At 35.2% G+C, this 27077-nt stretch overlaps 1 protein-coding gene across 4 annotated transcripts; it reads left to right on the top strand.

Annotated features, from left to right (window-relative positions):
• The first annotated feature begins 553 nt into the window (after positions 1-553).
• Positions 554-26853, top strand: LOC106071131 (kelch-like protein 10). Of its 4 annotated transcripts, none has more exons than XM_056015513.1 (14): positions 554-571; positions 9011-9255; positions 13132-13220; positions 14756-14981; positions 15309-15416; positions 16536-16633; positions 17447-17595; positions 18080-18256; positions 19736-19883; positions 20748-20947; positions 21548-21706; positions 22370-22482; positions 23868-23959; positions 25818-26853. In XM_056015513.1, the coding sequence occupies exons 2-14, from the start codon at positions 9127-9129 to the stop codon at positions 26122-26124; spliced, it is 1995 nt and encodes a 664-aa protein (XP_055871488.1). In that variant the 5' UTR covers positions 554-571; positions 9011-9126; the 3' UTR covers positions 26125-26853. The 4 variants fall into 4 exon arrangements, with proteins under 4 accessions (XP_055871488.1, XP_055871485.1, XP_055871487.1 ...); XM_056015510.1 differs by lacking the exon at positions 554-571 and adding an exon at positions 7824-7899; XM_056015512.1 differs by lacking the exon at positions 554-571 and adding an exon at positions 7877-7977.
• Positions 26854-27077: the final 224 nt, after the last annotated feature.

The following is a 27077-nucleotide window of genomic DNA, read 5'->3' as shown; positions in this document are numbered from 1 at the left end:
CTGCAGCAGTACCGCCCTCTGACAGGCAACGAGAATCTTCCACGGAATGTTAAGGGCCTTGAAGGAATTCATTCTCTGGTGCTGCTAGGGTCGATTTTCGTTTCAGAGAAACAAAATTAATTGTAGTCCCTTTGTGGAAACTAAGGAATTTTTTGGTGATGTGGCAGGTCTGCAGCAGTACCGCCCTCTGACAGGCAACGAGAATCTTCCACGGAATGTTAAGGGCCTTGAAGGAATTCATTCTCTGGTGCTGCTAGGGTCGATTTTCGTTTCAGAGAAACAAAATTAATTGTAGTCCCTTTGTGGAAACTAAGGAATTTTTTGGTGATGTGGCAGGTCTGCAGCAGTACCGCCCTCTGACAGGCAACGAGAATCTTCCACGGAATGTTAAGGGCCTTGAAGGAATTCATTCTCTGGTGCTGCTAGGGTCGATTTTCGTTTCAGAGAAACAAAATTAATTGTAGTCCCTTTGTGGAGACTAAGGAATTTTTTGGTGATGTGGCAGGTCTGCAGCAGTACCGCCCTCTGACAGGCAACGAGAATCTTCCACGGAATGTTAAGCGCCTTGAAGGTATCTGTGAGGTCAGTTGTCATTATCCCCTCGGTTGATATAACAATGGGGTATATTGTTATTTTTTGGATAACTTCCATAAACGCTTTAAAAAAAAAACAATTAACGAACCAAATAGGCATTCCTATAAAACTTGACATATCTCTAAAAAAATAAATGTTTCTTTGTTGTTGTTGTTGTTTGTTTGTTGTTGTTGTTGTTGTTTTTTTTTTTTTTGGGGGGGGGCTAGGCGTACTTCTACTTGACCCTTAATTTCAGCCTTTTTTTCAGATAATTGTTTCTTGAAATTAATGATCGGAAACACTTTTTAAAAGTTCGCTACTGCTCTACTTTAAAACGATTTCTTCGTGTTTGGTTCTAATGTGGGACCTAACAACCCGGTGAGCTTCTAATCACGCGTGACAGGAGAAACGAATGGACGCACGGACACCAGTGAACGCCCCAAAGTCCAGGCACTGTCCAGGCCAGCGGTGATACAATCAGCGACCATCGAGAGCCCATTAAATCAGAGGGGAATGGAATTGGGGGCAAGGGGGACTACTCCACATCAAAATCTCTTAATCTCAATCCAATGAAATAAGACGTGGCGGATGAGAACGAGGCAGGGTCAGTCGCGGTGCGGTCATGTCTGGAATCTCCGAGAAGGAATTATCGCGTGTGTTAAATAGCGGTCTGCCCCCACCCCCCCGGCATTAACTGTCAACCTTACTAACTCCAGTTCAACCCTATTCCTTTGATCGACCAGAAGCCAAGGACGACAAAATTGAGGCTGACAAGCGAGACAATTAAGTCAATAAGACTTAACTAACGCTCTGTTACCCCCCTTTACAAGTTATTATATAGCTTGCTTTTTTTTTTGTTTAAATTATGTAGGTACTATAAATATTTTAAATTAAACTAGACTTTAACCCAATAGGAATTTATCTATTAAAAAAAGAAAGAAAAACATTTTAAAAAATACTTTAAAAAAACAGCAACAAAATATTAAGCGTATTTGTATCAATTAGTTTGAATCAGTCATGTAGTTAAATTTGGAATAGATCTAGACTATTCTAGACCAACAATAATAAATCTGTGCGATTAGAAATATTGTTTACCAATTGTTCAAGCCGATAGCTATCTCAATAAGTTATGATCCTATTACTTGTCTAGATCAGTTGGAAAAGGAGAATGGAGAAAGAATGGTGTATCTGGGTGATTGCTTTTTAAATGCATTTATAAAAACAGAAAAAGGGAAACGATCTGAATTCGAAGTGGAGGGTTAAAGCCTTCTCAGCCTCCTCGAGATAGCATACTAACCCCTATGCCAGCGGAATCGATTATAAAAAAAGATTTATAGTTATCTATTGTTAGCTTCAAACTTTAAAGCAGACCTACAAAGTATAAAGGGGGCTAATTCAACTTATACCACCACATCAGTCAAATACAATTTTTACCCTAGTTCGAGATACCAAATCAAAATAATTAATTTCCAAAACTTAATTAACTAAGTGTTGTTAGTTTTTTTTTTTTTTTTTTTTTGTGTGTATATTTTAAAATTGATTTTTGTGTTGACAGGTAAAAGAATAATTGTGCACAATTTCAGCTTGATCCAGGATTGGGTGTGGCTGAAATAACGCGTACGAACTTTTTACCAGACAGACAGATTGAGTTGATATAAGCTTTGTAAAAAAAAAAAAAAAAAAAAAAAGAACTACAAAATGAGCTTTATTTATATATAAAAAGTAATACAAGTTTTTTTCTTGTTCAATCCATTCCTCCTTTCTGGAGCTGATGAATAAATGATGGTCTGAAATTTCTCATTCCATTTCTTTCTCGCAACGCTTCATTTTTGCAAGAAGTTTTTTCCAGTGAGATTCACACAATCAAGGTCTTTTATTAACAGTCCAGCTGATCATTTAAATCTAGATATGTGGACTGAACTGTCAAACCAGAGTTTTTACTGTGTTTCCCAATAACTAAGACTAAGACTTCTTTATTGATCCTTATGAAAATTTGTTGTGATTACAAGGACTCTTTTCTCATATGTTTTGTAAAATGTTTTACATGTTTCGGATGTTCCTTCAGAGTTGAAGATAGTTTACTTCCTAGTCCAAACCTCCCGCAGGACGACGGGGGATGGCAGCGGGTAGGGTTTGAACCCTCGACCGTCGATAAATCCGAACGACAGTCCAGCGCGCTAACCGCACGACCAGGCAGCCATCCATCATATAAAGACAACACAACAGAAAATATACATAAATACAACAGACACAACATAAAGCGTTCATTCAGCGACTACACACTGGCATCTTGGTGCATTTCATGTTCCCTGATCAATGAGTGGCGGTGATAGAGTCTGACTGAGTGAGGTACGAACGAGTTTTTGTACCGCTCCGTTCTTGTTTTGATTGACAGCAGTCGCCCACTTCGCGACGACCAGCCGTAGTTCTGATGGAGCGGGTGGCCGTTGTCTTTTCAAATTTTTTTCGATTTTTTCTTAGACACTTTTGTTCAAAAAGTTCCTTTAAATGTGGTAATGTTGTGAGTGTAATTTTTGATGCTTTGTTAATGATATTTTCTAAACGTCGCAACAGCGTAGATGAGGCGTAATAACTAGTAATTTGGTTCCCAAAGATTTGCATAAACTGTCACATCTCGTGGAAATACCGTTTTCATACCTATCCAACTTCCATTTTCCATCCGCCACCCACGAAGACACAAAGAAGAGTTAGCAAGCTAATAGGAGGAATAATTTTTAAAATGTCAAAAATGAAGCAATGGAACATCTAGCTCCACTGTGTAGAAAAGAACCAACAAATAATAACACATAATGTCTAGTCTGCCTTAAGCTTTGTATTATTGCTTTATTGCCATTGCTTCAGATCTTAACGTTTTTTTGTTCATTTTTAAGCCCTGGATTAGGGAAATTATTTTATTGCTATTGTAGTCTATAGTGATGGGCAAAAGTTAACTAAAAAGTTGCTAACTTTTAGTTTAACTAAAAAAAAATAGTTAAGGCCAAAGTTTAATTAAAAAAAAAAAAGTTTAGTTAAAATCCTAGTTTAATTATTTTTTTTTAGTTACAAACTAAAAAGTTTAATTACAAATTTTACAAACTTTTTTTAACATATTTAATATTTAGATCTATGTAATTTGGAGAATATATTTAATGAATAATTGGAGAGGAGAATAAACTAGAGGGTGCACGGGTCACTAGAAAGCCTTTTGACCTTTACCCTATAATTGCCGCTATTCCCGCCTTTTAAAAAAAATACACGTGTTCATTATATTTCTAGCAAGTTTCACTGCTTGATAAATCCTGATTCTATAGATCTACATTTTGCTTCTTTTTTATTAAACACCAATGTGTTCCTGTAGAGTTGCAGGCAAAGAATTTGGCTTTACTACAGATCTAAAAGAAATGTCGACTCTTTTTATTTTAAAACTTTTTACTAGATCTAGAGTTAGAGTCTAGTGACGTCTAAGTCTATTAGTATTACTATTAGTCTATTACTACTGAATACTACTATTAGATCAATAGTCATAATAGTCTATATTTATTTATTTTAGTCTTAAGTAGAGTCTAACTCTTAGTAGTCTTAGTCTTAGATCTAGATGTAAATTTAAAATTATAAGTCAATAATTATATTATAATATACTATAGGCCTATAGATCTATTAATTGAAATCTAAATTAAATATTACTTTACTTTATTTGACTAGATCTATTAGTTTAGAGATTCTACTATAACTATGTAACTATTCTAGAATTAGAGTCTAGATTAGATCTAGATTACTTATAAATTATACTAAGACCTAAGATGCAGAGATGATAGATCTATGATACTAATAATAGTCGTCACTATACTAGATCTAATACTAAATTAACTAAATCTAAACAGATTCTAGATCTACAATCTACATAGATGATCTACTTCTATTATAATTATAGTTAATTATACTTATATCTACTATCTAGATCTATTAGATCTAGATCTAGTATTATCTACTAGAGTATATAGATCTAAATACCCATACCTAGTTATAATCATAATTATAATAATCTAAAATCTCTAGAATCTAGATCTAGAGTTACTAAGATATCTACTAGACTAGATTATATCTAGATTTTAGATCTAGTAGTAGTAGTAACTAGTATTTCTTAGATTATTTTTAGATTAAAATATTAATTATTTGATCTAGGTCTAGAGTCTAGTAGCTAGATCTAATTCTAGATCTCTAGATCCATATTATATTTCTGATCATTTCGTTTGTAGAAGATATTAGATCCAGAATATTGCTGTAACTCTAGGTTAGGCACTCATCGAATAGGCATGCAACTCAACACAGTGTAACAGGAAATAAATACAGGTGTTTATTCACTAGGACAAACACATAGCATCCTTCAGCTTCCTCAGAGTCTTTCTACTAATTTACCAGTCCTTTAGACAGCAACCCGAATGTGGACCAACGACAGCCTTCCCCGCTTCGCTCCAGGTCCCTTCTACAACCTTCAGGCAGCACCAAAAGCTGGCTTCTTAGTTTCCAAACATTCAGACTCTTCACAATCCCTGATGCAATGTTATTATCTCCGTTCTAGTCTCTTCCTGTTTACGTTCACTAGTGCGCTAGTGCGCACCTCAAGCACTGGTGCAAGGCAGGGTTACAACACTACCCCCACCTTAGTCTTTTCGTCCCAAAAAGAAACATGTTCACGGTTGGCCAGTGCAGGTGGAGGTCGGTCAGTGGGAGTCACAGATTGCATTGATCGTGCTCCCCACAAAGCAATCCACACTGCTCTCTGCTGGTGCCGCTTTCTCCTTCTGCTCCAATTGACCTGCCTTTGGTTAAGGGGAAGTCGTTTTCGTTGTCTGTCCTTTCTCTTAGTTACCACCGACGGCAGACTCATGGCAAGAAGCGATGCAGTGGATGTCATAGCGTAGGTCATCAAGACCATTTGTCTTACACGTTGCTCCAGCAGGCTTTCTCGATGTGCCGTGGGCCCCCAGGAGGCCAGGTTGTCAAACACGGTATAATCTTTAAGCTTGTCTGAAAGACATATCTGTGGGGCACGTTTACAACGGCCTATGTGTCCATCTGCTGTACCACCATCAGCGCTTCTCTTGCTGATACTGGTACCAGGACAAATACTTAGTTGGCAGGTCTTCCGGTGCTCGAATTCTCCTTTTGAATAGGTCCCGTCATCACAGTTATTGTTCAACGTCTGAGTGTAGGCAGGAATCACGATAGCATGATCAGATCTGTGCTCAGTGCTTTCACAACAAATGTTAGGATTCTTGTCGTAGGAGCCAAGCTTGCACGGCTCATTATTACAGTCATAGACAGCGCCACCATCAACGGCGTCTCCGTTGAGTAACGGATTGTTTATACCTGTCGACATGGTAGCCATCTGATCGTCGGTCTTGCTCATCACGGTATCAAACGTTTCATCAGTCTTGTTCAGCGTGGTACTGATACCTATCTGTTTAATCATGGTACAGATCTGCTCGTTGACCTCTTTTAGCTGTACCTGGAACGAGTTCATCTGATCTGTCACGGTATTCATGAGCTCTCTGATATCTGGTTGTACTTCGAACAGATACGAGTCTGGATCTTCATCTTCGTCCAGCAAGGCTTGTCGAAGGCGTTCTCTCATCTTTTCTTTGGCAAAATCGATCTTCAACTCTCTGTCTCGGAGCTCTTCCTTCAACTGTTTGTAGCTCAGTTCGTCTAACTTCTTCAGCGTTGTCATTCTTTCCTTTCGTTGAGCTGCCCAAATCCCACTTCTGACACCAATTGCTGTAACTCTAGGTTAGGCACTCAACGAATAGGCATGCAACTCAACACAGTGTAACAGGAAATAAATACAGGTGTTTATTCACTAGGACAAACACATAGCATCCTTCAGCTTCCTCAGAGTCTTTCTACTAATTTACCAGTCCTTTAGACAGCAACCCGAATGTGGACCAACGACAGCCTTCCCCGCTTCGCTCCAGGTCCCTTCTACAACCTTCAGGCAGCACCAAAAGCTGGCTTCTTAGTTTCCAAACATTCAGACTCTTCACAATCCCTGATGCAATGTTATTATCTCCGTTCTAGTCTCTTCCTGTTTACGTTCACTAGTGCGCTAGTGCGCACCTCAAGCACTGGTGCAAGGCAGGGTTACAACAATATTCTAGAATCTAGATCTAGAGTTAGTTAGAGAGTCAACATGCAGTTTTATCATTACTTCTAAAAGGTAACTTATAATACTTATATTAGAACTTCGACAGTTACTTCTAATTTCTTTCTATAATAGTATCATTCTAGTGATTCTATTAAGATCTACATCTATCCCATAAAGACATTTAAATCTTTTTTCATATGTGCACAAATAAATGTTTATTACATTTTGCTAAAGAGATTGGTTGTGCTTTATACTTTATATTTTTCATGTTTGGCTGTTTCGTCCTTAAAAAAGGTCAAAATAGTTAGTAAAAGTTTAACTAAAGTTTTTTAGTTTAGTTTAACTATTTTTTTTCAATTTGTGGTTAACTAAAAGTTTAATTACTTTTTTTTAGTTCAAACTTAGTTTTAGTTTAACTAAAAAAAATTAGTTTAGTTCCCATCACTAGTAGTCTAGCACCTCAAAAAGCGAGAATTGATTAGAGTCCCTCTTTCGTACTTCTTTCTGTTGACGTTTTCGCATTCTTTGGAATAGGTCCTACTAAAATTATTTCGTAGGCTAGTTGCAGGCTTGCAGCCATGGTTTTCCTATATGCCAGGAAGAGTTGACATCTGAGGCTGAGTTTAAACATGTCTTCTACGTCTTCTATAAAGAATAGGCCTATCGATCTAGGATCGCCCCGAGTAACGCTTAATTAAACAAGGTTTTATATAGCTTTTTAGTTTATATGTTAAGCTAGTATATTATGCACCAGTAGGCTGTAACACTACGTGCATCTTTTGTTAGGCCTACATAGGCCTAGATCAAGATCTTCCTTAGTTGAATAATGAATAATTATTTCTTTAAAAATAAATTGCCACGCATTTATCGTGTTCAATAAGAACAGCTTTAATTAAAGCTTTCTTTCACATTTCTGTGCTTTTTTTTGGTCCGACACCTCAATCTTTCGTTAAGTTGGCTATTCGTTGATTTTAGATCCACGTAGGCTAATCGTCGTGTTCTACTTGAAACATCAGTCCTTCGGCCTTCATCATTTTTTTGGGGCACCTACAATGGACCAAAAAGTTTTCGATGAGTCGATGAGTTTTAAAAACTTTGCTATGAATCCAGCGAGACATACGTCACTTCCTAAATTGGCTCTTCCGTGTAAAGAAAATACAAATTTATACATAGCTTTCAGGGTACCATTTTAACATTTAATCAACAGCTTAGTCAACTTCAACTAGCCAACATTCATAAACTTAAAGTGGCAGATCAATGTTATTTAAATATACTATTATAATATAGAACTAGATCAACTTAATTAGTCTTAGTATGATAATTATCATAATTCATAGATTCATAATAAAAATCATATCATTTTGATAAGTTTATTAAATTAGTCTATAAATTTAAAATAATTAATAAAATTATCTAATAAAATATTAATAATAATTAATATTATTAATTTTATTAGATCTAATTATTTATTTAATGATCATTGTCTTGATTTGGCAATAAAAATTTCAATAAGTAACTAGACTATGTAGATCTAGATCTTTACTATAATATAATTAGACTCTTGTAACTATTCAGTATTCATATTATTCATAACTTCCTACATCTGTCACAGTCACATATACTATGATATACAATACATAGGCCAGGGTTACCAGACACCCATGAGTATGGCAACGCTCTTACTTAGTCTTAGACTTAGTGAAGAGATCAATCAAAGGAGGGCAAGCCCTTAAAAAGCAGGATGAAAAAAAGACAACGCTTTCAATTTCTTTACTGACATATGATATATGCCAAGTAGATCTAAATCAAATGTAAAACCACTAGTTCAAGATACATTTTTAATACAAAAATTCTAAATATATTTCTGAGGCATAATGACCTTTCACAGTAGTTCATCATTTGAGTGAACATAAATTGAGTCTAGATCTAGATCCAGGCCTTTCTGTGGAACTCCATGCATGATTCTTTTCAGATTGTAGAAATATAGGCCCTATTTTGTAAAAAAAAAAAATTCATCTCTGTGAATAGAGTGAATAGAGAGTCTATTTTCCTTTTTTGTTCCACTGTGCGTTGACCAGCAAAAACAAAATTTCAATGTTATAAGTATTATACCAGAAATGCAGAAGAAGAAAAAAAATCTAGATCATTGAAGAAATCCTTCTGCATTACGTAAACAATGAAAATATAGTTCTACATTTACTAAAATTCAAAATAATCAATGAAAACAGATCTGCATTTGCTAGAATTAATATAAACACTCATGACAACATGTATACTTTTTTTTATTTTCAGGTCCAAATATAGATGTTAACATCTTTGTAATTATTTAGATGTAATATTTGACGAATAAAAGAAGAGGAATAAAAAAAAAAAGGTAAAAAAAAACAAACTTAAGAAAAGAAAAAAAAATGGAGATGGACATTGAAGAATTCGATTTAGAATCAGGTGGAGATGGTCGCTTTAGAAATGGAGATGCTCTCTTTGGCATGCTGGCTGAGCTGAGGCAAGCTGGGAAATTTTGTGATGCCGTCATTAAGGTAAGTCTAGTCTTTGTCAGCGATGTGGTTCTCTTGTTATATAATAAATTTGAGTGCTATTGTAATGATAGATGTTTTCTGAGTGTTAACATTTGGTTAGTGTGCTCATATGTATGATAATCTCATTGCTGGCTAGTGCTTTTCTGGGTTTTTACTATGAACGTTGTGCTCTTAGAGCTATGGATGAGATGTTTTTAGTGTTCTGTAAATGACATCATAAATATGATGTTTTTGGGGTTACAATAGATGGGTTGCTCTTGATATATTCCGTATGGTGTTTTTGGTGTTAATTGAATAACAGATTCATACCAGTGTCACTACAGCCCATGGAGGGCCCTGGCCTGCTCTAGCACATCTTTCCATTCTGATCAATCCTACGCCTCCATACTCTAAGCTGTTGTAGATCTGCCTCTACATCAGTGTTTCTCAAACTATGTGCCGCGGCACACTAGTGTGCCGCCGAAGATTTGCGGATGTGCCGCGGGAGTTTTCAGAACGCCACATGTGTAACGTTACACAGGTCTGCCTACTATTAAATGTTTATTTTATGTTACGATGACATCCCCACTTGCAACGACCAGTAATAGTAGTGGGTCGCTACATAGTGACGGAAAGGGATCTCTTCAGGTTATGGAATTGTCCACTATATATATATTATTATAATGACTCAAATGTAGGCGCCTTAGCAGACGCACAGCAGTTCTTGAATTGGTAACAATAATAATAAGCGATGTGTTTCATGTAAATTGTTTAGGTGTATGCTAATAATAACAAGTTATCACTAAGCGTTATTTATTGTTATCCATGGAGAAATACGTTAGCAAGAATGAAACTGCGAAAGTGTTAAATGAAAAGCAAGGAACCAAACGAAGGTACAAAGAAGATTACATCGGATATGGTTTCATATCTTCTGGACCTGAAGATGCTCCATTGCCATTCTGTCTAATTTGCAATGCAACTCTGTCGAATGAGGCGCTTGTTCCAAGCAAATTGAAGAGACACTTGGAAACAAAACATCCAGCTGTAAAAGCGCAACCGAAGGAATACATCGAAAACATCAGGGCTCAACAAAATAAACAAGCTAAGAAACTTACGATCTAACTAAAGCTGCCAGAAAAGGGATTGATTGCAAGTTATAAGGTTGCTCAGTTATTAGAAAGCACACACAGTGGCTGAATCAGTCATTGCACCAGCTTTAGCAATAGTTGATGAAACTATCCTTGGACCCGATGCCGCCGAAAAAGTTAAAAAATGATTCTATCTCGCGCAGAATTGAAGACTTATCGTCAGGGTCTCTTCAAGTTGATGAATCCACTGACGTTAGCGGCAAAGCCCAGCTGCTAGCTTTTATTGGGTTCATAAAGGATGAAAAATGTGTCAACGAATTCTTATTTTTCAAAGACTTACCAACTAGGACCAAAGGCGAATATATTTTCAAAGTGTGAACGAAAACATTTTGCTATTTAAACTACAGTGGAAAAACTGTGTCAGCGTTTGCGCCGATGGCTGTCTTCCATGCGGGGAAATAGAAAGGGATTCGTCACTCTTGGGCGTCAAGGAAATCCAAAGTATTAGTTGTACACTGCATGATCCACAGAGAAGCTCTTGCCTTTAAGTCTTTGCCGAAAGATTTGATGTCTATTCTGGATCAAGTGAAGAGATCTATTCTGGACCAAGAAGTTGTAAACTTCATCAAATCTCGACCGCTTGCATCCCGACTTTTCTCAGAGCTTTGTGAAGCAATGGATTCAGATTCAGAAAAAAAAGACTTTGAATTTTCTATTCATGATGAGATCTGGTGGATAAGGTGACATTTCTCTCTGATTTATTTCACAAATTAAATTCATTGAATTTAAGTCTTAAAGGACCATCAAAAACCATCATCACTGCATCCTCAAAACTGAAGTCATTTGGTGAAAAATTGTCTTTGTATCAAAGTAAGATCTCGAAAGAAGTCTTCGACTGTTTCCTACTTACAATGAATGTGTTTCAAATAAAGAAATCACCTCCGAAATTCTGTACACTTTGACACACCTGCAGTCAGCATTGCAGCATTACTTTCCAACAGTTTGAAGTCATGAATATGAATGGGTCAGCTCTCCATTTGGAAACAATGAAGCTACAAATCTGACAACTGAAGAAGCAGAGCAGCTCATTGATTTAAAAAAACGATGCAGTTCTTAAGTCAAGTTTTGCTGAGAAAAGCCTGGATAAGTTGTGGATTTCAGTCAACAAGTTATATACTGCAATCAGTTTAAAAGCAATCAAAATAATTCTTCCATCTTCCATCTTCATGGTTTTGTGAGTTTGGATTTTCAGCACTGACTGAAATCAAGTCTAAGAAAAGAGAGAGACTTCTTACAATAGACGATGTAATGTGAGTTTGTTTGTCGACTTTGGAGCCTCAATTAGATCGCATTTGCTCTCAAAAACAGGCACACTCTTCACATTAAATGTAATACTTAAAAACAAGTAAAATCTTTTTTCTTTTTATTATAAAACAACTGTTGATCTTCGTGGTGTGCCGCGAAATTTTGTAATTTTTTTACTGTGCTGGCAGACAAAAAAGTTTGAGAAACACTGCTCTACATGATCAAGCCACCGTACTCGATGTCTGCCTTTGGGGCTCCTTTGTTTTTAGTTTTTGCTGGTGAACAATCTGCCCAATGTAATCTGTTCCTTTTTATTTCTGTTACTATGGAGGGGTCTTCATAGAGCTGGTATATTTCTTGGTTGGTGCGAGTCCCCCATCCGGTTTCCTCATGTATGGCACCATACATTTTTCTGAGAATTTTTCTTTCCCAAGTACTGAGCAGATTTTCTGTTGTTTTTTCTCAGCCTCCAAGTTTTTCTTGCATGCATAAGTACTGGTCTTAGGATTGTTTTGTAGATAGCTTTCTTAGATATAAGTTTACTTTTAAGTCTGTGTTGTGTGTTATAGAAAGCTCTGTTGCCTGCCGCTAGTCATTCCTTTACATCTGACATTAGGTCATTGTTTGAATGTATCATACTTCCTAATTATTTAAACGTTTCTACATTTTTAAACTTGTGGTTGGTAATTGTAATTTATTACATTGTTAAGAACAGATGACAACAGAAAATGTGTATACTTTTGTACTGTTTCAGTTTCTAGTTCGCTGTAAATTAGTAACTTTTTAATTTAACCTTATTTTTACTCCTTTGATTAACTATTTGCTTTGTTTTATTTTATTTTTTCCAAATTTGTGTAATGAAGTTTATTACCTTAAGCATGAAGAGAATCTTGATTTATTTATGATCTTATTACAGGTTAAAAATTGTAATTGGGATGAAGAATATGGATTAATTTTAAAGCCACATAGTAATAAGCAGTGCCTTAAATTCTTGGAATGCTAGTTAATAGCATAGTGACAACATGTAATCCTTTTTAGTGGTATACAATTTCATGCCAAGCAGCATATGAGTTGTTATATTGCAACTCTGGCAATAAAAAAGAGGAAAGATTACTCTTAATGTATTAGAAGACAAATCAGATTCACAAAAGATGAAAGATAACAGGAGAAAACAGTCAGGTGTTGATGGGCTGATTGATGTCAGGAGTTGCATCGTGAGGTGAGAAGTTCTAAAATACCTTAAAGGCATGCTGGTAGCATGACGGAAATGAAACATCTGTTAAAGTAGGAGAACAGCTGTGCTTAGTCCTCATTGCTCTAAAGACATGGTAATGATCTAACAAGTAATGTTTGAATGCACTGTACAGATAAGCCTATATCTTTCTGTATATAACATATAAAATATGAAAGTACTGGTTTATAGATTGTTAACTATAAAAAGCAACTAATTCATCATAAATTAACTATGCTGGATTAAAATAGGTTTGTACATTTTAATTTCCAGGTAAAAAATCAATCGTATCCAATTCATCGCAACATCATGTCTTCATGTAGTCCATATTTCAAATCACTTTTTACTAGTCAAGCATTCAGGTAAACAATTAGTTTATATACACATATATAGTGCTTTTTTGTGAAAAAAATAGGAGCCGGTACTCAGTGATAGATTGCCTAACTTTTAACTACTAATGAATTAATAATAAACGTTAAAATACAAGAAAAGTAATAATGTTTTCCCCACATTGAAAAAGGTGCCAGTACGCTGGACCTGGTGCGAACTGTCATAAATATATATATATATATAAATATACACATTTCTTTTCAAATTTATTTTAGTTTTCCTAAAAAAAAATTGTGTATAATTTTAGTTTTCAATTTAGCAGTTACTTGCATCTGTTATTTGTAACATATATAACTTCTTTTGAGGAGAACATGCAATAGTTTGAAGGGCTGAAATGCTCGATGAAATTTGTTAAAATTGTGGAAAGAAAATATTTGACATGTAGAAGGATAAAGGAAGAAAAACTTTTGGGAAGACAGAAAAGTAAAATATTGGTTTTGATATTGGCATTTTGTGTCATTGCATTTATATAAGAATGTCCCATTTTCATAGGCCCCCAACTGAGTTTTAATTATCAAAACTTTATAAATAAATGTTGCAATCTATTTTGTCATCTACATTTGCATAATATTTTTTGCCTTACTTTGCGTAATAAATGAACATTGTTACTATTGATCTAACTTTATGGCAAGTAACTCAACGAAAACTGAGAATGAGGGTGTGATGATGAAACAAACTCATACACATGTCTTGAGGTATTGGGCTCAATTCTGCCGTCATCAACCTCTGCTGGTTTGCATGTTCTTGTCTTGGGCTCAGGCACCTCCTACGTTACAACACTAAGAACAACACAATTTGTCAGTGTTCCTTCAGGAACACGCTGTTCCACAAGTCTTCCCCTCTCTAGAAACAACACGTCTCAAACCATGACTCTCCTTTCCTCAGCTTCTAAAAAAGTAAAGCTCCCCTTTCAGACTTTGTGATCTCTAGGGCAGATGATGTAAAGGTCATCTGTTTGTATGGGTTTCACGTGGCCAACATGACAACCAACCGCCTTTACTATTTTTCCCCAGCTATTGTCAGGTACCCCCTCTTCAGCTCCTACACTACAAAAATCATCAATGCCAAAAACCTCATAAACTGTTACCTTTCAGAATGAAAGGTGGCTCCGTGTCCTGTTACCAGTTCATCTGAATCCATTATTCTCTTGCACACTTGGGCAGAAGCCGCTATCACTAGCTTTCATAACATTTATGTTCTAAATAGTGTGCTGGTACATACTATAATAAAGGATGTCGGGTGAATTGAAGTAAACATTGTTTTCAATTGTGATGAATTTGCTGGTGTAGTTAAGATATAACAATTTACACTGCATTAACTTTAATGATATCACTTGGTTTATAATGATATTTTAATTGCATATTTTGGAAACTATTAGAGATACTTAATTTACATGCAAAGTAACATATACATTAACTCTATTAAAATCCTTACTCAGTGTTTCTTAGTAGCAAATTTTCTTTTATTTATAAATAGCTACATGATCATATTTTGTCTGTTTTCTCAGCACGAAGAAAAAAGAAATTACCATCCCAGGCCTTCCAGCAGAAATAGTTAGCATCATCATAGACTTTGCCTACACCAGAACTGCCAAATTGACCCCAGATAATATTGAGATCCTGCTCCCGGTGGCTGACCAATATCATGTGACCGGCCTGCTCAAGCTTTGCTGCGAGTACCTCTACAAGAGTCTCACCCATGAGAACTGTTTAGGGATTTTACGATTTGCTCAGGTCGGTGGCTAGTTCTGTTTGTTTAATGTTATGATTATTTTTTTTACTTCCTTAACCATTTGATTTTTCTTCCGTTTTGTCGCATGAGTTCTTCATACACAAAGCCTTGTAGGGGGGAGGAGAGCGTATTTACTAGTTTGGGGACAGGACAGTGGGTAAAAAAGACTAAAAGGTACACCTTTCAGACCTTGTGATTTAGGGGGAAATGATGTAAAGCTCATTTATTTTATGGCGAGGGTTAACAAGGATGTTTCATTTCATGTGTTGGTTTTAGCTTTGTTTATCCTTTATTTTGAAACTAACAAAGATTATGTTGCTGCTATTCAGGCTCACAACTGTAAAGGGCTAGAGAAAGCTGCCCTGAGATACACCTTGAAGAACTTTAACCGTGTATACACACTGAGTAACGAGTATTTACAGTTAAACTTGGACATGGTGAGTTTTTTGTTCAGTTATTATGCCTATTGAAGAATTGTCTTCTTGAAATTTGTGTTTTTCTTTATTAAAGAACCCATTAGGTCTGTTCATTTCAATTTGGGGGAGTACTATATGTGGCTTACATTAAATATGCATAGACAGTACATTATCATCTAACTGTATGTAATGTATGTAAATTGAATAGTGAATCATATCAATTTCATCATAGTTTCTCTTTCAAACCTTGCGATCTATAGGGCAAATGATGTAAAGGTCATATTTTTCTGTGGCCCAAAGTTAGCAAAGTACCCATTGAAGCTGAGTGGACTTAAAGGCACCTTAAGATCCCAAAATTAAAATTCACAGTCTTCAACAGGATTCTAACCTAGGACCCCTCGGTTTGAAATCCAAGGGCTGTACCACTCATCCACCACACCTCCTTTTCATGATAATGAAAGACAGAAATAAGACAAAATGTTGAAATGTCTTGAAAGTTTGTTTCTGAAAACAGAATCTCACAATGACCAACACAATAACTAAAGATTCTTTTATTGCCTCCTTCCTATTGGGTAAGGCTAGAAACTTATAAGACTTGCCCTAACCAAGAATCATTCATAGTAGTAAAATCCTTGATGCCTACATCCAAGACTAATTTTAATGTTAGACTGATGATTTTATTTGTAAAACAACTAATTTCAAACCTACATATATTTTTAATACAAAACGTTTCTAAATAAAATGCAATGAAAAAAAATTTAGTTTCTTTTTTTTTTTTACAAATTTTGGGTACTCCTTTAAAAAATGAAATATCACATCCTAGCTAAGACCTCCTACAGGACAGGGGGGGGGGGGGGGAGATAGAAGTAGAGGGATTTGAACATTGGGACCATCATGATGACAGTCTGGGTTACATACCATATGACCAGGCAACCATGAATAACTAAGCAAACTATGGCTGGCTGGTTTGTTTTATAAAATGTATTTCACCTACTTCTTTGGACAGGCTAAGCTAATGTGTCCATCGTGATGATCGTTATAGTAGTGTATCATGTTGTGATTGTTATGAATAGAAAATTATGTCATGTTACTAACATTTGTGATTAGACTATGAAATAATTCCATTCATTATTCTCCCAGGTCTGCAGTCTTTTATCCTCACACCAGCTCAATGTCAGCTGCGAAGAATATGTTTTTGATGCAGTGTGCAGATGGGTTGACTACAACCCTTCAATGAGGTCAATACTTTCTTATTTTTGTAATTTAAATTATTTTTTTTTCTACAGTAGAGATTATTTTTGGGGAATTCTTGCATGGTAGTCTTATGTTCACTCATATAGTATCACTTGAAGCAGGCAGGATTGGGTGTGAAACTGGAAAGGCTGGCTACTCATGTTTCTAAAAAAAAAAAGAAATGTTTTATTATAAAGTGTTCAATAAAAATGGTTTAGTGGTGTCAATTATGATAATAATAGTGATTGAAACATCACACAATTTCAAGAGCAGTTGATTACATAAATATAGACCTTAGATTAAATAAACTATTGCTAATCTGTAATATAAACTAACTGTTTAAAAAACTTTTTTTTTTTTTGCAAAGATTAACCTGACATGTTTGTTAGTCGCAGTGAAATGAGTTGTGATGGTTTCAAATGTCTACCATTTGGCTTATGAAGCACAATCAATTTTTTAACAAATGAATAATTTTTTTTTTTTTCAAATCTGATGAGTCATCTACATGTTATCTGCTAAACTGCTCCTTCCATTGTTAGCATGTCTCCTGCATTGCTTATTTTTACAATAGACTTCAGATCCTTCTGAGAGCAGTTGCCAATTTGAATATTGTTAAGTCTTCAACATTTTAGATGCAGTCCATTTTAAGTTATATCTTACTTCTACAAGCATCCCATTACTTTCTTGACATGTCAATCCTTACTTTTGAATTGCAAGCATATAAGAGTTTGGTAGATTAGCCTTTTGTTGTTAGCTGATTATATATAATACATTTTATTTCACAAATTTTTTATACATTTCCTGCTATTTCTTTACAGAAAAGTTCACATGAAACGTCTGTTGGCTACCGTGAGGCTGGGCCTGCTGCCCTCTGCGGTATTTGAGGGAAAAGTGAAAGTACACAGACTGGTCTTGAATAATCCTGAAGTCCAATCTCTCATAGCTGACACAGATGCTTTTTTGGCAGGTGTGGAGGATACTTGTATTTGTAAGGGCTGATGTGGTATATTTAAGATGTTGCTGTGCTGAAATAACTCTTATACCATCCTGGTTGGTGTTTGGTGTATCTCTAGTTTTGGAAAACGGTCATGGGTTAAATAAAAAAATGCTTCTATATTTCTTTTATTTGTGAAACTAGAAATCTTTTATCTAATGGGGCATTCAAATTGAAGCACAATTTTTCTTTATTTTATGTTTTGTTTTAATGTCATTTATTAGATTAATTTATTAGATAAAATACCCATATTTTTTGTCATCTCAGAATTTATATTTTCTGCCCCAATTTCCTAAAAACCTAAGTTGTATAATAAATCATTGATTCTTGAATATTTTTAGGTAAATTTTTATGTGTTAACTTATGTCATTTATAAAATCTTTTGTTTAAAATTTATATAAGCTTGATATGTGTTTACCTCATTGTTTTATTGTTGTTGTTTTTTTTTCATTTTCAGAACTTGACAAATCAGAAGAACCTGACTTCGACATGTCATTACCTTTTGTCCGTCCCAGAGTGCCCCATGAGATTTTATTTGTGATTGGTGGTTGGAGTGGTGGGCGGCCAATTAAAATGGTAGAGACATATGACACTCGAGCAGACAGATGGGTCATTTGTAAGTCAGAGGATAGCAGTAAGTATTGAAAACTGTTTTGTTTCAAATTTGTAGAACCAAAGCGCCATAATGTGAAGAAGATCCTACTAAAAGTCTAACAAAAAATTCTATTTCAAAAACTATAGAATGTGACAAAATTATTGAATAATAATTGAACATTGCATGCATTGGTTTCCCAGTTGTGCTTTATATATATTACTCAGTACCTAAGTGTAGAAATATTTTGATGATCACCTATTTAATACATGTATGAATGGCACCCTTCGCAATAGCTTGATAAAAAAGAAAGGTTATTAGAATAGCTCAATTCATCAAATCTCATCCACTGGGGAGTTCTTTTTACAAAGCTTATATCAACTCTTTCTGTATGGTAAAAAGCTTGTACACATTATTTCTTCCATACCCAATCTCGGATCAAGTTTTTGCACAATTATTTCTTTCACCTGACAACACAAAAATCAATTTTAAAAAATCAAACAATTAGTTAATTTACTATTGCTAATTAATTGTTTTGTTTGGTATCTTGAATAATGGAAAAAACAATTGTACTTCACAGATGTGATTTTGGGTGAACCTTTTTTTTTTTTTTTTTTTTTTTTTGCATTTAAAAAACAATCATGTAAATATTCACCAAGATACCCCTTCTGTCCTTTTCCTTTTCACAACTGGCCCAGACATGTGATAGAATCATAGCACATGGAGAAAGCTAAAATCTGAACAATCGGTAAAAATATTTCCAATAGCAGTTTTATTATGTCTTGGTCAACTGTACCTATAATTACCTGAATGATCCAATCTAATTGATACAAGTGCACTTAATATAAGCTTTGATTTTTTAAAAAGTATTTTTTTATGATTTTGCACATTTACTGTAAAATCCACCCAGATATCCCTTTCTTTCTTTCCCCCCCTCCCCCCCCCCCCTTTTTTTTTTTCAACTGGTCCAGATAAGTGATAGGATCTTAGTTATTTATGTTTTTCTTTTAATATTTTTTGTTAATTTTCCCTGAACATGTATTTAAAAAATTAAAAGTACCAATTGTGATACATCAACAAAATTTGGTATAACATTAAATGTCATGGAAAGAAAAATTTGAATAATATCTTTTAGTTAATTGCCAGATAAAAGTTAATTTCATTTTTAAAAAAAAGTTAAAACTGAATGCAAGTTTGTTATCTAGATCTTCATTTTTCCATACCCATTGATAGCAGTCTATTTGGGTATTTACAACATCATCATTTAGCCAAGATGATTCTCTTTACAGATACAAACTATTGTAGAGAAAAAAAACACAACACATAGAAATAATGTAATAAACAAATATTTAAATATCTTTTATAAAGAAAATAAGTGAAATATGGATTAGCTTTAAGATGCCCCACTATGTCTAAATTAAGAGACGAGCCACTATTCCATGATAAAAATAAACAAAAAGTATTTAAACTGAAAGCACTGGAAGGTTCTAATGTTTCACTGTTCTGACTGTGATGTATCAGCTCCTAGAGCCTATCATGGTGTGGTGGCTATTGGTTGTCTAATCTATGTGATTGGTGGGTTTGATGCCACAGAGTGTTTCAACAGTTGTAGAGTCTTTGATGCTAGAACCAAGATATGGTCTGAAATTGCTCCCATGAACAATAAAAGGTACATGGAAGTTGATTGTTGTTTTGAGGATTTTTTAATTATTTTTTTTTTAGTTATTTAGTTTTGCAACAATCTTTTCTCATGTGAGAGGCTGGCATTCGTGAAAGTTCTGACCCGAATTATCACTCTTTACATATGTTTTATAAATTGCAGAGAAAATAATTACGTCCAACATATGTTAATCTAGTTGTGCATGTTAATTAAAGACTTAATCTCTGCTAAGTCATTGGTTTTATGACTGATTCAGGCAACCCATTCCATGCTCTAATGGCATTATTGAAGAAGAACCACTGGTATGAATTTGTCCTAAAAAAAATGGAATAAGAAATGTGCTTTATTTTTGTATCTTTTGAGTATTTTATTAGGTGTTTTTTTTTTTTTTTGTTGTTATTTTTAAATTATGGTTTGGTGTTTTATGTATAATTGCTACTTTACTTTTTAGTCTTCTGTCCTGAAGGGTCTCCAAATTTAGTGATTTTAGTAATGGTGTTACTCTAATCCAAAGTGAATATTCATTTGTTTTTAAATCTCACAGCTCTGTTTTGCATCTGTTCTAGTTTCATTATATAATCTTGATTTGAGGGGTTCCAAACAGAGGATGCATACTCAAAGGTTAAATAGAATTTTAGTTACAGTTTAATGTTGGATTTGTACAAATGTAATAAACTCCAATAGTTTGTTTTTTTAATAATCAAGAACACTTCTTCAGTCATCAGGGGCTGCTCTGCATTTTGGTACTCAATAGAACTTACTCCTATTGGCACATTTGTTTTTAAAATTTAGAGTTTAGTTAAATATAGTTTGTCTGTCTACTACCTTTTTGTTTAAAAACTTAGGTTGTTTTTTTTTTTCTTATTTCCCTAGATCCTATGTTAGTGTGGCACTCTTAGATGGTATGATCTACGCAATGGGAGGTTTTGAAGGACCTCCAAGAAACCCAAGTGGAGTCATCTCATCCCCGCGTCTGCGGTCAGCAGAAAGATTCAACCCAAAGGCCAACCAATGGACGCTGATAGCCAACATGAGAGAACGGAGAAGTGATGCCAGTGCCACCACCTTCCAAGGTTGGAGTTCATAAATTCTCGGTTAACCATTAAGTTTTAGCCCCTAAATATTCTTTGTTCCACAATTGGTTGCATTTTGAACTATTGATTCATTGCTGCTGCTGTATCACTAACCACCATATTCTTTGAACTTGCTGTTATTTTTTACAATTTGTTGATAGTATTTATATTGCCAATAAATTAATGTAGCTTTGAGTTCATTTTATGGCTTTTGGGTTAAGCAGCCACTCGTTTAAATTCCAGAATCCATTCCTGGTTTATTTGGTCAGTAGTATTGTTTTAGTAGGCCTATATCCTTAAAATCTTTTAATCCTCTTTTTTAATTGTTGATTTCAAAAGCAAAACCTTGTGTAGGTCGCACAAAGAATCTTTGCTTCTGTATCTCTTTCTTATTTCCATCTCTCTCTTTGTAATATCTGTTTCTCTCTTCATCTCAGTCTCTCCATCTCTTTGTCTATTTATTTCCACTTCTCTCTTTATCTCCTTCTCTTTTCTGTTTCACAGTTTTCTGTTCCTCCCTCTTTAGCTAACTAGAATATTGACTATATACAAGGTGTATGCCTTCGTAGGATCTATAATAAACTTTATTCTGCTACTCAGGTGAAATTTATATCTGTGGTGGATTTAATGGGTCAGAGTGTCTATGTTCAGCTGAAGTTTACAACCCGAAGACTGACCAGTGGACACTTATTCCACCAATGTCCACTAGAAGGAGTGGAGTGGGGGTCATCACATACAATGGGGCTATCTATGCAGTAGGTTAGTAATGTTCAACACATATTTTGTAAGGTTTTAATTCTTAATTACCCTTTTACAAATTAATGAAAGCTTTAACCAAAATTGTCTCAATCCTTTTGTCTCCCACATAGGGACGCAACAGGACTCATGTGGCTCTGTTCTGGGCTATTCCCCCAGTTGAATCAAGAAGTCCATGCTGCCATCTTTGCTTCTTGCTCTACTGATTATCTCCATGTTATTTTTTGGTCTGCCAGCCTTTCTATTCTCATGTGAATTCCAGTCCAGTGCCTGTTTTGCAATTTTTTCTGTACCAATAATTCTGTGTATAGTCAAAGCTAGAACAATGTGAAATATTGAGACTCACTTGAATTAAAAGTGTATGCGTAGTGCTATAACAGCATAATGACCAACTGCCTTTACTTTCCCCAACCCATTAGAGCTGGGTGGGCGCCCAAAGTTTAAAAAGATTAAAAATCCAAGTCTTCACCAGGATTTGAACCCGGGACCCCCTCAGTTCTGAAGCCAAGCACTTTATTGCTCAGTCTCGGACACCTCAACAATGAGTGACCAATATTTGTAAAATTAGTTAGCTCTTTTCTACTGTTTGAATTCTATTTAGAAAAGTTATTTCTTTACAAAGGGACTTAGTTGTATAAAGTGAGACAAAATGTGTTGTGTCTGCAGGAGGCTTTGATGGCGTTACCCGCACCAACACTGCAGAGAAATATTCACCATCTGACAGATTGTGGTCCCCTATACCAGACATGTACAACACCAGAAGTAATTTTGGAATTGAAGTGAGTTTCCTTTAACAATTCTCTTACCACAGTGGTACCCACCCATAGAGCGACAGCTTAATGGTGAATTAATCCTTGGCTGTTTCTTAGTTAAGAAGTTTTTCATTCTAAATTAAGCTTTTGTTTTAGCGTAGACATATTCAGGAAGGGTTAAGTATTTTAGAGTACATTGCCTTAACAGCTAGTTGTTGTATAAATGTTGTGAGCAAATTTTGAAGCAAAAGAAGGCAGAATTTTAGATCATCTGTGATGAAGTCTCTCATAATGGTACACAAGTAGCCAATTTCATTTATATGAAAAAAGAACTAAAGTAGTTTTTGATTTTAAAAAATATCAGAATGCTTTGTTTCATGTTTAAAAGAAAAATGGAAAGTCTAGCAAGATTAATGTTGCCAACAATGAAAAGATCATGTTTCAACTTCCCCAATGGGAAGTTATTTGTAGCATTAGTAGGATCTACTAACACAACACAATAGGCAAGGATAATATTCAAAACATACAAAAGAACTATAAAACTGTGTTTCTAATCAGACCATAGAAAATTGAGCCCTACACTGCAAGTAGATAGATGCAGTAGTATTCATGGTCATAAATATGGGCCCAATAGAATAGTGGGCCCAATAGAAATGGAAAAAGTTTCCCCAAAAAATCTTAAGCCTTTATCTAAATAACTACTTTTGTAAAAACTGTCAAATGGATAAATCTTGGTCTATGTTACATCAATTAGTCCTTGTTGGATTGACTAGAGTTTATAAAATGTTATATTCTAGACTAGAGTATATAAAATGTTATATTCTAGACTAGAGTATATAAAATGTTATATTCTATTAATTTTGTTTTTATTTTATTTGGTCCATGTCGCTCTTCCTACAAGTTTTCCATTTCTTTTACCTTTTCATAACCATTGCAATAACCTAAGACTCCGATGGGTATGGACTAACCAATGTTTTTGTCCTTCTGTCCAGGTTATACATGACATTATGTTTGTTACTGTCTTTGTCCATCTGTCCAGGTTATAGATGACATGATGCTTGTTACTGTCTTTGTCCATCTGTCCAGGTTATAGATGACATGATGCTTGTTACTGTCTTTGTCCTTCTGTCCAGGTAATAGATGACATGATGTTTGTTACTGTCTTTTGTCCATCTGTCCCGGTTATAGATGACATGATGTTTGTTACTGTCTTTGTCTTTCTGTCCAGGTTATAGATGACATGATGTTTGTTACTGTCTTTGTCCATCTGTTCAGGTTATAGATGACATGATGTTTGTTACTGTCTTTGTCCATCTGTCCAGGTTATAGATGACATGATGTTTGTTACTGTCTTTATCCTTCTGTCCAGGTTATAGATGACATTATGTTTGTTACTTTGTCCTTCTGTCCAGGTTATAGATGACATGATGTTTGTCATTGGAGGATTCAACGGAGAGACCACAATCTATAATGTTGAGTGCTATGACAGCCAGTCCAATGAGTGGTAAGTGATGATCATGTTGCATGCACTCTGTCAGGTATTGGTGAAAGCAGCAGCAGAGTGGGCAGACTTAAGAACCTACTTTGTACAATAGATTTTCAAAGTAAAAGATTTTAAAAGAAACACAATTGATCAAGTTTTGTTCACTTTAAATTATGCTACTGATGCTGAAACATCTCATAGAACTGGACAACAAACTACTGTACTTTCCAGGTCTTAGGCTTTTGTTTTGCTTAAGTGTTTTAAATATGCTTTAATCTCATTGGTGCTATTTACCTTGTGACAAACTATATCTGTGATTATAAAAGTGATAGGAAGTTTACAAGTATGATTGTTCAATTAATGATAAGCACCGTTCTGTTGGGGAGGGAAGGGTTTTGTGGGAAGATCACTGTGGTCAGTCAGTCGCTTTCAATTCTATGGGAATAAAGAGAGGAGGGCTGAATCATTATCTTTGCATTTTTTTAGCATTTTCTTGAATATGGAATTACTTTTTTAACGGAAATAGACACCATTACATGCTGTCAGTCAAAGCTGAAACAAAACTACTGGTTTAAATTTGTTGCAAACTGTTGACCAGTAGTCATGCACTTTTAAGTATAAACTTTCTTTTTCACATGGGCTAGGACCATATAGATCTTTGATCCAGCACACAAACTACCTATGTTGTTTTGGATGCTAGTTTAATTGCCATCATCCATCCATCCATCTCGGTGGCGCTACAGCCCATGGAGGGCTCTGGCCTGCTTCAACATCCTTCCATTCAGATCTCTCCTGGGCCTTTCGTCTCCACGCCCTAACCCCAAGCTGCTTCAGATCTATCTTCTTATCTTACATAATACAGACCTTACTTCAAAAAAGAAGATGATTACGTCCTACGCGTCATGCATTTAGTCATGCATATTAACCAATGACTTAAACTCTGCCAAGTCACTGGTTTTCCTGGCTAGCTCAGGCAACCCATTCCATGCTTTAATAGCACTAGGGAAGAAGGAGTATTTGTACAAATTTGTCCTAGCATATGGGACGAGGAATGTGCCTTTATCTGCTTCCATATCGTCAATCCATCGCATTCAGGGTCTGCCTTTGGGTCGCCTGCCTTTTGGTTTTTGTCTGTATACGATTTTCGTTCCTCTGTTGTCTGACATTCATTCAAGGTGACCTGCCCAACATTTAATTGCCATCATAGTTACTTTAATTAATCAGCACTATTTGGTAAATTCCTTTCACTATTTTCACCTTTCTCTTTCTTTCTTATTTTTTGTTTTGTCATTGGTAGAATGCTTGGCTCCTAAACCTCTTGTCCTCTCACTGATGAGCTTTCTCAAGTCCATCACACTCAAGTGCACATAATTCATATCACCTTCACCTATTCCTGTCTGCTGAACCCTTGAGGCACCACACGAGATCTGTTGACTGCCTTTCTCCATTCCTCTCTGTGTTTTTTCTTGGATAAAATTTCTTTCAATGACATATTCCATTTACTAGGACATATTTGTAAAAGTGCTCCTTCTTCCCTCGTGCCAATCAGAGCATGGAAAGGGTTGCCTGAATCAGCCAGAAAAAGTTATGACCTAGCAGAATTTAAGTCTCATACTAAAATGCACAACAAGAGTAATTCATGGACATGCATAGGTCATAATTGTCTTTCTTTTGTAGGAAGTGTCTCCAATTTATAAGATAAATGATACAAGTGGTTGATCATTCCACATTAATTGTTGAATACAGAAAAAAACATTTTTTTTTTATCATATTGTACATTATGTATGTGTGGGCATGTACATTGTATTCCAAGACAGAAGGATCCATTTATACTTGAAGGAAAACGTTTTAAAAAATGTTTTTCCTATTCGATGTCCAGGTACAATGCCACAGACATGAATCTTTACAAAAGTGCTTTGAGTGCCTGCGTAGTCAGAGATCTGCCTGATGTCAGGGATTATGTTTACAAAAAGGCAGACTGTGAAGACAGAGATCAGCCGCTCCTGGCAGAAGGAGATCCTGTGCCGGCAACCTCTTCAGGGGCAGTAGGCCAAGACAACCAGCTAGTGATGTACTCTTCAGAAGTAGAGAGGGCTATGTCCTATCTTACCCCATCATCCGTGCCGTCCATATCACCCTCCTCTCCAATGTTAACATCCTCCTCCTCGTCAACATCAAGCACCTAATACAGAAGGTTTGGTTGAATACAATGTTACAGCTAGTTCAGAAAGCCTTAATGACAATACTGAAGTTGTGAGCGGAAATCATTCTAGCCATCATTTCATCTCTTGAAAAAAAAAAACAACACAATAGCTACTAACAATAATTTTTTTTATGACTGACACATTGATTGACTTTGAACTAGAAATAGAAATATTTGACAAATTGTATCGAAAATTTTATTGGTTAGTATTTTGTGAAAGCAACAACATAATGCTGAAAAAGTTTGTCTTATAGGGCTAGAGCTTAAAATTATATAGTAAGACATAAAATTACTGAAGTTGATTTTAACAAAATGTATATCATTGAATTTGATGAATCTCATTTAAAATGAATAAATCTAAGAAATAGATTACAGACTACCCAGTACCTTAAAGCACTTCCTTGTTCATTTATGTCCAACCAATTTTTTTTTGACATCATAAGCTGGCATGTAACATCAAATCCTTTGACATCGATAGAAAACATCTGCAGCTTTCATGGTCTATTTGCAGTATAGAATGTTAAAATATAACTATGTTAAGTAAGCTGTCAAGTTTCTTTTGAATGTTATAACCATTTTTAGTAACACCAAAGAGAAGTGTTACTGAATCAAAAATTGCTACTTTACATACATACTTAGCAAATGTTAGAAAAAAAACTCCTGTCTAATCTGAAAAGAACTATTGTACAATAAAAATGTCAAGGCTAATACAGTGTACTGTCTCATTCTTATTTGCTTGTGAGTAGAGGTTTAACCATAAACCTGCTGTATTGATTCTTATTGGAAATTTGTTGTCCTTACAAGGACTCAAACATTTCTACCATTCGGCTCTAGACTTATGAACAAGAGATGATGCACCTAGGTTTAGACTAAATTAAACTTAAACAGTTTGTAAATTGACATCCAAATAAAAATAATGAAACAGAACTAGATCTA

This window comes from Biomphalaria glabrata, chromosome 17 (genome assembly GCF_947242115.1).
Source record: "Biomphalaria glabrata chromosome 17, xgBioGlab47.1, whole genome shotgun sequence".
NCBI classification, from domain to species: Eukaryota; Metazoa; Mollusca; class Gastropoda; family Planorbidae; genus Biomphalaria; species Biomphalaria glabrata.
The sequence above is the reverse complement of the archived record's forward strand: the minus strand, read 5'-3'. Positions and strand labels throughout refer to the sequence as shown.

Coding starts and splice junctions, on each gene's coding strand:
- LOC106071131 (XM_056015513.1), top strand. CDS start 9,127: ATGGAGATGGACATTGAAGAATTCGATTTAGAATCAGGTGGAGATGGT. Junction 18,257..19,735: donor TTGTAAGTCAGAGGATAGCA/GTAAGTATTGAA, acceptor GTGATGTATCAG/CTCCTAGAGCCTATCATGGT. Junction 21,707..22,369: donor TGGGGCTATCTATGCAGTAG/GTTAGTAATGTT, acceptor TTGTGTCTGCAG/GAGGCTTTGATGGCGTTACC.